Below are 12420 nucleotides of genomic sequence, written 5' to 3'. Positions count from 1 at the left end.
GCCTCCACAATTTTGTTTGAAACTTTCTTACCACACATAACATGTTCCATCACAATAGACTTCTTGCTGCTGCTACCAAAATGTTCTCTTCTCTCTCTTTAACCCCCTCACATGTTCCACAACATTTAGCTCCCGCAATCCGACTCCAAGGCCTCACTTAAATTCTGCCTCCGTTGAAGCTGCCTCTCCTTAACTGAAAATAATCGGTTATTTCACAAAATGTAGGTAAAAGTCATTTTAACAATTTGAAGTTATTCGTTTTTTAATGGTAATGGCCAGACTCTATTTTGGTTTTTCATTTGTGTACATGCCTTATCTTCTTTAATGAAACTATAAACTCCTTGAAGGTAAAGATTTATATACAGTTTGTATGCTTAAAGCAGCAAGTACAGAACTGTGCATTTAGTGGGTTCCCAGAAAATCTTTGTTGAAGCAAATAAAATGCTCATTTTTTTCAAATGGCTGACATTATTAAAGCATGAAAGAGTATACTCATTTTTCCACTATCAGTAAATATATTTAATTATTTTCAGTCTGCATTTTTTAACAATTAGGGCATATATTCTGAATTTAAGTAGGACAAACTCAGCAGTCAATCTGGAGAACACATGCCCACCAAATGCCTGTATGCTATTCTCCCTTTCCATTTTCCTCACTATGTCCAGGAAAGAGATTGACCAGACTTTCAGATTTTCTAATGCATCTAAAGAATACAAAAACTCAATAGGTTTCTAACCTTCTTAGGGGCTGATTAAAAAAAACAAAAAAGATATGTACAGTGTAAGGATTTACACAAAGGACTTAGCAAATACACTCTATGTGCAAGAAACATGATTCTTTTATATAATTGTTTGTTTTGGTTTAAATTTTCCCCTTTCCATTTTGTAGGTCACACTCAAAGTGTTTGGGAGACTTAAGTAAGCAAAACTCTCTGATTTGAAATTCTTTACCAAGAGCCTTTGAGATAATAATCTTGGTTAGCCAAGATGGAAATCTAAGCAGAGGTTTTTCCCAAAGTACATAGATTTCCAACCCAAATCAGGAAACAGAGACATGTGAAAATGAAAAGAAAACATAACGGTAAAATGATATCAGCCTTATGAAAAGTAGAATTTGTTCAGTATGTGGGAGTAATGGAAAAGATTAAACATTTGGTCATTCTAAACCAGTCCTTTGATATTCTTAATGAGGCAGTTAATTGGGGAAAAGCTCATGTCTTTGGGGGGGAAGGGGGATATTTTCTGTATGCAAATTATCATCCCACCCTTGGAGTGGTTAGCCACTTTAACAATCACTCTTGAAAATTTGAGGTTTACAAAAGACTGTATCACTACGAGCATTATACCAGCTGGATACAAGTCTATAAATGCTGGCATGAACACACATAGGAAACATAAAGGAAATACTGTTAGCTTTGAGAGCGATGTTGAAAAAGATGATGGAGAAAAGGGGCAATTTAGACAATATATATTTGGGAAGAAATCCTAATTATATAATTAATGAAACAGTGAGATGACATACTAAGGGAAGAGGTGAACTATTCATCAATGGTGATGAAATGTATCAACTAGTTGAAATGTCTGTTAGAAACCAGAGTCTCTGACAGTGCATGATCTGATGAGATTCCTTTTTCCTGGATTCTCTGATCTATCTCAGTGCTCTGAACGTGCTTTCGGAAACGTCCTAGAGCTATTTAAAGAAAATTTCTTTCAGATATCTAAAAGTCATTAAAAAAAAGGATAAGATGGTTCCAACATTCCATTCCCTTGATGTTCTGCCTTAAAACCTTCAACTAGGAAGAGAAAGCATATCCGTGCATTAAAAATTCCAGGAAGCCCATCACTTTGTTTTCAAATGACATCCTGTGTGCAAAAAAAAAAAAACAGGCAGAAAGGCTGCCTTTATGTTTTGATTTTCCACGAGGGAATTCCTTCAGTCATTTGAAGAGAAGCCCCACTGTACATGCTAACACCTGATGTGGAGAAATCTTTGATATATCTCAGACTTCCTATACTGGGGAAGGGACTGGCTCTATCTAGTTGCCACACCTGTCAGTTTTTTTTTTTTTTTTTTTTTTTTTTTGCAGTATGCGGGCCTCTCACTGCCGTGGCCTCTCCCGTTGCGGAGCACAGGCTCCGGACACGCAGGCCCAGCGGCCATGGCTCACGGGCCCAGCCGCTCCGCGGCATATGGGATCCTCCCAGACCGGGGCATGAACCCGTATCCCCTGCATCGGCAGGCGGACTCTCAACCACTGCGCCACCAGGGAGGCCCCACACCTGTCAGTTTTAAGCCCCATTAGAAAGGTATAGTTTTGAATATGTATATTAAATGTTAATGTGAACTGCCACTTCAAAATCTACCTCCCTCCCATCTACAATTTCTCGCCCTCTCTCTCTGTTTTTAACATTCAAAGCAACTGAAGCACAAAATAACATAAGAGCAAGATGAATTACATAAAAGAAGACAACTCATTATTTAGAGGACCTTAGGAATTCTCTGTTTTATTGAATTGTTTTCTAACTTTCTTGGCTTTTCACTGATAAAGTCCCTGGTAAATTGCTATAATTTAAAACACATGCTATGCTTGCCTTTTCCTAGATAGAACTTCCCTTGAATCTGGGCAGAAAGCACTATGGGTTCACGGGTAGTTATAGGAGAATAAAATACATACAATCACCCCCCCCATCAATATTTTCAAGTACTTGGAAATGTACTATGTTAAATCTCAGAACTTGTTAGTTACTATTGTCATCACACAGGCTAAGATTTACTAGGTATTATGCAACATACCTAATATTAAATATATATTTGAGAACAGTCATTTTAAGAGGATGAGGAAGGAGATGAGCAATGATGGCTGTCACCCTCCTATCCAGATGTGTGTCACATCAAAAGGTCTTATGAACCATGCCCCTATAAAAGGCATCCAAATTGGAAAGGAAGAACTAAAACTGTCATTATATGCAGATGACATGTACTATATATAGAAAACCCTCAAGTCTCCACCAAAAATATTATTAGAATTAGCAAATACATTCAGTAAAGTTGCAGGTTACAAGATTAACATACAGAAATCTTGCTTTTCTATACACTAGTAATGAACTATCAGAAAGAGAAAGCAAGAGAACAATCCTGTTTAAAATTGCATCAAAAATAATAAAATATCTAGGAATAAACTTAACCAAGGAGGTGAAAGACCTATACTCTGAAAACTATAAAACACTGATGAAGGAATTCGAAAATGATAAAAAGAAATGGGAAGATATTCCATGTTCTTGGATTGGAAGAATTAATATCGTAAAATGTCCATACTACTCAAGGCAATCTACAGATTTAATGCAATCCCTATCAAATTACCCATGGCATTTTCCACAGATCAAAAACAACACTAAAATTTATATGGAACCACAAAAGATTCTGAAAAGCCAAAACCATATTGAGAGAAAAAGAACTAAGCTGGAGGAATCATGCTCCCTGACTTCAGACTATACTATGAAGATACAGTAATCAAAATACTATGGTACTGACACAAAAACAGACACACAGATCAGTGGAAAAGAACAGAGGCTCTAGAAATAAACCCATGCACCTATGGTCAATTTTTCTACTACAAAGGAGGCAAGAATATACAATGGAGAACAGACAGTCTTTTCAACAAGTGGTGCTGGGAAAGCTGGACAGCTACCCATAAAAGAATGAGATTAGAACATTCCCTCACACCATGTACAAAATAAACTCAAAATGGATTAAAGACCTAAATGTAAGACCTGACACCATAAAACTCCTAGAAGAGAGCATAGGCAGAACATTCTTTGACATAAATTGTAGCAATTTTTTTTTTTTTTGGATCTCCTAAGGCAAAAGAAATAAAAGCAAAAAACAACAAACAAAAAATGGACCTAATTAATCTTAAAAGCTTTTGCACAGCAAAGGAAACCATCAACAAAACAAAAAGATAATCTACTGAATGGGAGAAAAATATCTGCAAATGATATGACCAATAAGGGCTTAATATCCAAAATATATAAACAGCTCATACAACTCAATATCAAAAAAACAGACAACCCAATTAAAAATGGGCAGAAGTCCTGAATAGACATTTTTCGAAAGAAGACATACGGACAACAGGCACATGAAAGGATGCTCAACTTCTCTAACCATCCAAGAAATACCCATCAAAACCACAATGAGATATCACCTTAAACCTGTCAGAATGGCTATCATCAAAAAACAAATGTTGGCGAGGATGTGGAATAAAGGGAACCCTTGTACACTGTTGGTAGGAATGTAAATTGGTGCAGCCACTATGGAACACAGTATGGTGGTTCCTCAAAAAACTAAAAATAGAACTACCATATGATCCAGCAATCCTACTCCTGAGTATGTATCTGAAGAAAATAAAAACACTAGTTTGAAAACATACAGGTACCCCAATGTTCATAGCAGCATGATTTACAATAGTCAAGATATGGAAGCCACCCAAGTGTCCATTAACAGATGAATGAAGAAAATGTACATATATGCAATGGGCTATTACTCAGCCGTAAAAAAGAATTATGCTATTTGCAACAACTTGGATGAACCTAGAGAGAATTATGCTTAGTGAAATAAGTCAGAAAAAGACAAATACTGTACGACATCACTTATATGTGGAATCAAAAAAATAAAACCAATGTGTATAACAAAACAGAAATAGACTCACAAAGAACAAACTAGCGGTTACCAGTGGGGACTGGGTTAGGGCAAGAGAGGGGTGTGGGATTAAGAGATACAAATGCCAAAACAAAAAACAAACAACAACAACCAAAAGAACCATGCCCTATCAATTTGGCACTTCATAAACTAGATGTCCATCTAAATTTCCTGTCATTAGGGACACAGCCTTACTTGTAACGAAATCTCAAGCAGATTACTCAGCAATGTTCAAAGAGTAGGCAGCCTGTTACTACATCTAAGTTAGCGAAATCTCTTGAGAAATAATTAGGGTGCATGTACCTATGTATCCCCAAATAACCAAATTCTGGTGAAAAATGTATACGAATACCATAGGAAATTAGATGGATGCCATCACAATTAACTTACAGACTCTGCGTGTTCCATCACTGCTAACACAAAGAAGACATATTCTTGACCACTTTGGAGTTGCTTGTTTGTAAATCCACCATAATGTTTGTCGTCCCCCAGGGTGAACTCAGTGGGAAGGACATCAAAGTGAGCGGCAATATATGGCTTCAATTCAACTTCTCTCCCATAACGAATGCTTCTGCGTTTCCTAGATATCTCTTTAAGCAGCTAAAGGAAAAAAAGTGGGAAACAGAGAAAGAAATGTAAACAACAATAACCCAACTTAATGACAATTTAATGGGAGAAATTAATTCAGGGCTGGGAACAACCCAAATACAATGTGTCCACAATATGCGTAGTATGTCAGCATTACTAAATCTCAGTCTCTCTGTCTTCCAAAGGTAAGGCACTGAATGGCAAGGCTCAGGCTGTAAACACAGGACAATTAGATCCTTTACTGGTAGTTCACATCACTGTCCACTCTAATGAAATCCTCTCAAAGAACAAGAATGCATTATAACTTGTCTATGGAAAAAATCAGCTTGATTCACAAAAGCCCGTCATGCAGGCTTTATCACTTACTTATTAAACAAGTAGTACCCTCAGATAAAGCCATCAAAACTTTCAAAGACCAACCCTTTGGAGAGATTAGTACCATTTTAGATTACTTTTAGTAATGAGATAACTTGTATGATGTATATTCCCTCAAATCAGCAGAAATAGAATCTGATGACCAATTTTTAATTGACATATTTATTTATTTATTTTTTTTTTTTGCGGTACGCGGGCCTCTCACCGCTGCGGCCTCTCCCGTTGCGGAGCACAGGCTCCGGATGCGCAGGCTCAGCGGCCATGGCCCACGGGCCCAGCCGCTCCGCAGCATGTGGGACCCTCCCGGACCGGGGCACGAACACGTGTCCCCTGCATCGGCAGGCGGACTCCCAACCACTGCGCCACCAGGGAAGCCCTAATTGACATATTTTAAATAGACATTGTCACTTATTTAACGATTTCTGGCTTGACTTGGTTCCTTGATTAACCATTTGGGATAAAATGGTAAAAATCCTTGCATTTATCATGGCACCAAGTTTTTCTGGAGCTAATAGCTCTCTGGAGATGTTGAATTATCTTGCCAGGCGATAAAGGCAGGGTAGAGAAAAAATAATTTTACTATTACACTGAAGAAAACAAATATAAACATGTACACACACAACTCCTTCATGTATTTCTAGAAGAAAAAAAAAAGTACAAATTATGGTTTGATACTCTATTGTTTTGCATTCACTCTTTTATTAGGAGAAACTCATGTTAATGATATTTCATGACAATTCCAAAATGATGTTTAAGTTATCTCTGTCTGCTTCCATTAAATACTGGTATTTTATAGGGCTTAACAGAGAAAAAGAAGTTTATAGCAGTCTGAGATGCCTTTTGATGTAAGGGACAACTTAACTGGAGTTTTGAAAGAATTCTGATTTGTTTTACTATCTCTACGGAAAAGACTATCTGAGAGCCTGGTGCAATGAAGGCCAGGCTTCTGTAATAATAACGGCTGCAGGCTGTATATACGGCAAATACCAAATCCTTACGTTAGGAACCTGATGGTAAACTACAGTCTCTTCAACACAGAATGTAAATGTGCTCAGCTGGTCAAAATTATAACTTAAAAATGTAAAAAATCACCCTCTTGGTTATATAGATAATTTGTGCCCATGTTATTGAATACTTATAATGTTCTCAAATTTTCTGTTAAGTTTGAGTTTCTTGATACAATTAAAATTACATGAAATGTAAGTTCTTTTATAAAAACCACAGCAGACTTGTTTAGCAAATTGGGACCATCTGATGATAAATTCAGGTAGACTGATCAATTATGGACCAACTGAGTTGTAATAAAGCAAGTCCAGAAACTTAGCACTATCTTTCAATCCTGTTGTCACATTTAGGTTTTATAATAATGAAGATAATGACAGTAATGCCTTTCTTTGTTAACCAATTCCTAGGTGCCAGGCACCATTCTCAGGAGACTAAATATGGCTTAGTTCATTTACTCATAAAAACTCTATGAAATAGGTTATCATTATCCCCATTTTATAAATGAGGAAACTGAGGCAGAATAGAAAGTGACAATAGTGGATTCAATTGGTGAAATAAAATGAAATTACATGTAAGAGATTTTTTCCAACCATATTTTTATTTACTTAATGGCTGCACAATATCAAAGGAACATAATTGCAACGTTTAGGCTAAATTAATAATGTTAAGTCTTTTAACTCAGTCTATACTTAAGTATATAATTTTTGTGCATCTGCTTTCATTAACACAGATAAATGCGTACTTAGATGCCTTTTTCCTAGATTCTTTTAACATGGGTTTTTAAAAATTCTGATGTAAATATTTAAGGTATACTTGAAAAGTCACTACATAGGTTATTGTTGATATGTAGTCATTTATGGGCCATTACTTAGAGAAGGACAAATGCAGTGCAGAAGCGCTGAAAAGCTTTTTGAAGTTGGTTAGTCAGAAACATTTACCATCAGTTGTTTATGCAACTGTGTTCCCTCTTCTACTTCACTGATCAAACCCTACCTTGATTTTATTCATATTTCAGATGTAGGCAACTGTCATAATTCATCCATATCACTGTCATCCCTATGAGTACCTTTTGCTAGGGTTTCTTTAGAAGACTTCGAGGAAGTACTTTAACAGATTTTAGTGTTTTGGTGCTCCTTAGACCCATTGCTGCCATTTATTAAGGTCAGACCTGGAACATCAACCCTGGCCCTGTAGCTTGCTCTAATCTCTGTAGGATGCTCCCTGTGTTATACTTTAAATGGGTCAAGTGTGCTCAGATGACACTGAAGTGAGCCAGTATGTTGAAGTTACAACCACAAATGACCACATTATTTTACAGCAAGCCTTTGAAGTACAATGCGATGAAAAGCTTATGATGTATTACCAGACCTTCCCTGAATTAAATATAACTAACATTTTAGGAGTCATTCTGTCCAGAATTCATTTTGACTATGAACGTCTGCTCTGCCCAGTCTGACTCTGACAACTAAGAGTTCCAGTCTATGAATTTATTATGTGAAGATTATCCCCAGACAAAGGATAAATGAGCTCAGAAGATAATATTGAGAGTAACTCTGTTTAGAAAGCCTCTTTCCATTTTTTATGGGCCTAGGTGTGAGGCCTACATGTGGAAATCCCCTTAGGCCACCATTCAATTTGATGACGGGGTTTCAACGATTTGAATTATAGGCCTTTCTAAAAAATCACTTGGTCAAATACATTTAAGAGAGGAACACTGCTTTGTCAAACCTGGCAGTACCAAGCTATAGATAAAATTACTACAATGCTTTTATTATCCATGGCAGAAAGAAAAATACATGTCTGTAGGGATCAGAAACTGGATGAGTAAGCACAAAGTGAGGCCATAGCCTACTTTCATTTGTTCCCCTCCACAATAGTTACAAGATGTATTGGAGGTTTCCAGAAGATATATAAAGGGCTTTAGTTTTTTATCAGAAATAATTTTCATTTTCCAGTCAATGCATATCTTATTTCTTCCACCATTAATTCTACAATGTGGTCTCAATTATATCAGTAAGAAAAGTGGGAAAGAACCCATCCGACCCCAAAATTTTGAATTAATAAATGCTCTTTATCAAACTATTATACAGATTAATGCACTACAATTTGTGGGATGATTAAAATGACCCTTTGTTATGGGAATCAGCAGCAGAGACCCATAGAATGTAATTGCAAGAAAGTTCAATGTCATATAGCTCTATACTTTAATCCATTAGAACTGATGTGCATTTTGGAGGTTAAAACCTAGCTGTAAAAGAGAATCAGCTTCCTATTACTTACTACCAAATGGCTCCACTTCTAAGGAAAGCTTTTTTTTTTTTTTTTTTTTTTAAGGATTTGATGTCATTTTTGGCTTGGATGTTAATTACTTGAAAACTTTTTTTTTTTTAATAGGTAGAAAGATTCATAGATTTTACAAGCTGCCTTTGAATTTTAAATCCAATTCCAACTGAATTCTGCATTTCAGCTGAGAACTGATTAAAATAATAAAGAATATGTCAGGATTAACTGATTAGTCAGTTGCAGGTAAAACATGCCTTGCTTCAAAATGTTTAGAGACCAGCTAGCTCATCAAATCGCATATTCAGATGTACTCCTCTGACATCATAAAAAATGATTTTGTTCCTTTATTTTCAGCAGAAAAAAAGGTAAAATTTATAACATAAATTACTTGACAGCATGATTGAAATGTGTCTCACTTTATACTCCTTCAGTGCTCATCTAATCACTAAGCAGTGACACAAAAGCATAGTCCTAACCTTGAACTCATGTCCCTTTCTGAACTTGATCAAGTTTAACTCAGATAAATGAAGTGGTTGATGATGAAACATACTTCTAGGGATGACACATGTCTGTCAAAAGAAGCTAACAGCTCTGCTCTCGAGATCACAGTCTCCTTAGCGCAGACATGTATGAAATAAACATCACTTCCCTGTAATGCAGTTAGGGAATTTCTGCTTTTCCTTGCTTTGTATGCATTAATTTGAGGGACAGAAAATACCTGAAAATAACAGGTTGGGTTATAAGATATAGAACATGTGGTAAATAAATCCAATCAATTAAAATCTCATATTTCCCCTAATGGGGGCCTTTTTTATTTGACTTCTGAACTGATTCAGACTAGAATCATGTTAAAATTGTAAAGTCTCTCCTGTATAGTATTTCAAAAGGTGAAGCCCAGCCATTAACCTGCTGTGGCCCTCTAGGGATCTGGCTTAACACTTTTGATCACAGTTTTCTCATCTAAACAGAAGTATGTCAAAATTAGATCTTGTTCTATATACTATGTATTTACTTTCAAAAAAAGTGTTCTTTTTGCAAAAAAGAGTACCAAGGTACCTATTGTTATTGTAAGATTTTAGAAATTAATAGTATTTAGTATTTGCTCTGTTGTTTGTACCGTATTTCTTGCTCAGCTCAAAATTCTGTGATTTGTTTTGTTTGCCCCTGAAGTTACATGCATTTTTGATTCTGATATCCTACAAAATATAGAATAAAGCAAATATGTGCTAACCAGCACAATTCTGTCAGCAATTGGTCAAGAACACATAGCAGGTCAAGTGTTGAACTCTGGTGCAAACTGCAACTTAGCATTTTTAACAGCCTCAGCTACCACTGCACTGATGAAGCATACCTTGGAATTCATAGCAATGGTGATTAAGTCTTTGCTGACAATTCACTTCACCTTCCACACCTCTGCATCATGTTATACAAGGAGCACGGGGCAAAATATTAAAGCCAACAAAGATCAGATAGGTTGTAAGCTTTACAACAGCTTAATGTCTTTTAATTAAATCAAAAAGCTCTTTGTTGGGACCCCAAGAGGTTAACACACCCATAGCAGTGAACCTTCTGAGTAGCCAGCTGACCAGCCAGCCATGTAGGAGTCAGCACCCAGATTAGAGGCTGAAAGGTCTCCATAGAGAGGAGAGGGCTATTTTAAAAATTAAATAACTAATGAACGGCACAGCCCAAAACACATAGTTACCTCATCTAATTCCATTTCGTCTGGACTCTCCCATGGCTTGATAAATTTCCCACGAGATTTCTTCAAAGGCACAATTATTATGTAGTAACCTCTGCACAAGAATAGATAGACAAAAGTAAGGTTAGTTCGGAGGGAAAAGAAAATGGATATATCCTTAAATCTTCCACAGACCTGAAGATTGAGACTGAAGGCAAATTATGGATATGGAGTGACTTGTCCATCAATGACAAATAACTACCTGTTTGTTCAATTTTAAAAACATGGGTAGACATTTATGTGTGACTTCAGTGATCTTGTATGGTAATATCACCGTGGTTGACTGACCTTTATTAGGTATCATAAACAGAGTGGAAATAGTTTGTTAGTACCCTGGTGCTGGACACATACAAGGTGGGTATATTGAAATCTACCACCACAGGCTGCTGAACCAAGAATTTTCTATGACATTAATTTATAAGATGATTTTTTTAAAGAAGATGTGTAATAAAAATTACTCTAAGCTCATACAAATGCCTACACGATGACGATGACAATGATTTTCTTTATACACCGTTAAAATACATTTTATTTGGATAAAAAATTAAAAGCATAAAAATTACTCGTCATCTCATAATTATATAAAGATGTAAAGGTTCCCCTCTCTTTCTACCCATCAAATTGCAAACCTTAAGGTAGGTACTGCAGAAATTTGGAGACAGTCACTACCTAAGGGCTTTCAAAATAGGTCTCAGTATAATACCTCTATAGGAAGGGACAATAGTAAGCGAGTCCTCACACTGACAACAGTCAACTACAATTTATGTATAAAGGTTCCTTGTCGCCAAATAGATGTGCGTTATTTATAAAGTTGTTTTGTAACTTCCGTATAGTGTATACTGTGCTCTTAAATTCAGAGTTAGGGACTCTGCTCATACTGATTTTTGGTAGTAACTATACAAGGACTTTGAACATAAGGTATAATAATAGCCACCACATTAATCACTTCCTACTCTTTAGGTATTATAGTAAATGCATAATCTCATTTTGTCCTCTCAAAACTCCTTTAAGGACAGGTAAGAGACAAAAAAGACAGCTACACAGACACTGAATAATCACTCAAGTTAAAACAGATGGTAAGGGGATACAAACCTATATATGTAGAGAGAGATATATATCTCTTAACTATGGCAATAATCTGCTTTTGTTTCATTTACTCTGTATCATAAAGCACTTTTATGGAAATTTATTGTGGAAATGAATACACACACACACACACACACCCCTACCTCTGCCTCTCAGAGGAAAGGGATGAGAACAGATGGGTGCTGTCAAGCTTGTATCACATTATATTAGAGAGGCTAATAGTACACATAGGAAGTCCTGTTTGTTCTTATTGCAAAGCAAAACCTGTAATAAACTTAGCAAATCCTATGTGATAATGAACTCTGTTTCCACAGAGTCTGGAGCAGCTCTGTCCAGTATAGTAGCCGCTAGCCCCTTGTGGCTATCAAGCACTTGAGATGTGGCTAGTCTGAACTGACATGTGCTCTACCTTCTAGGGATGGATTTCAAAAACTTAGTATGAAAAATAAATGTAAAATATCTCAGCAATAATTTTTTTTTTTTTTTTTTTTTTTTTGCGGTATGCGGGCCTCTCACTGTTGTGGCCTCTCCCGTTGCGGAGCACAGGCTCCGGATGCGCAGGCCCAGCGGCCATGGCTCACGGGCCCAGCCGCTCCGCGGCATATGGGATCCTCCCAGACCGGGGCACGAACCCGTATCCCCTGCAT

General features: G+C 36.6%; 1 protein-coding gene across 4 annotated transcripts in view; it reads right to left on the bottom strand.

The window, feature by feature from the left end:
* Nucleotides 1-12420, bottom strand: part of PTPRD (protein tyrosine phosphatase receptor type D) — a 2145247-nt gene that overhangs the window by 133716 nt on the left and 1999111 nt on the right. For all 4 annotated transcript variants that reach the window (XM_082611189.1, XM_082611192.1, XM_082611191.1 and 1 more), the window contains 2 exons: nt 10652-10742; nt 5086-5295 (listed from right to left, as the gene is read on the bottom strand). In XM_082611189.1, the coding sequence (XP_082467315.1) occupies nt 5086-5295; nt 10652-10742 (301 nt within the window). The remainder of the gene's footprint in view (nt 1-5085; nt 5296-10651; nt 10743-12420) is intronic.

This window comes from Mesoplodon mirus (genome assembly GCF_964341445.2).
Source record: "Mesoplodon mirus genome assembly, chromosome: 1".
In the NCBI taxonomy this organism is placed as follows: Eukaryota; Metazoa; Chordata; class Mammalia; order Artiodactyla; family Ziphiidae; genus Mesoplodon; species Mesoplodon mirus.
This window is presented reverse-complemented; position numbering and strand designations above follow the sequence as displayed.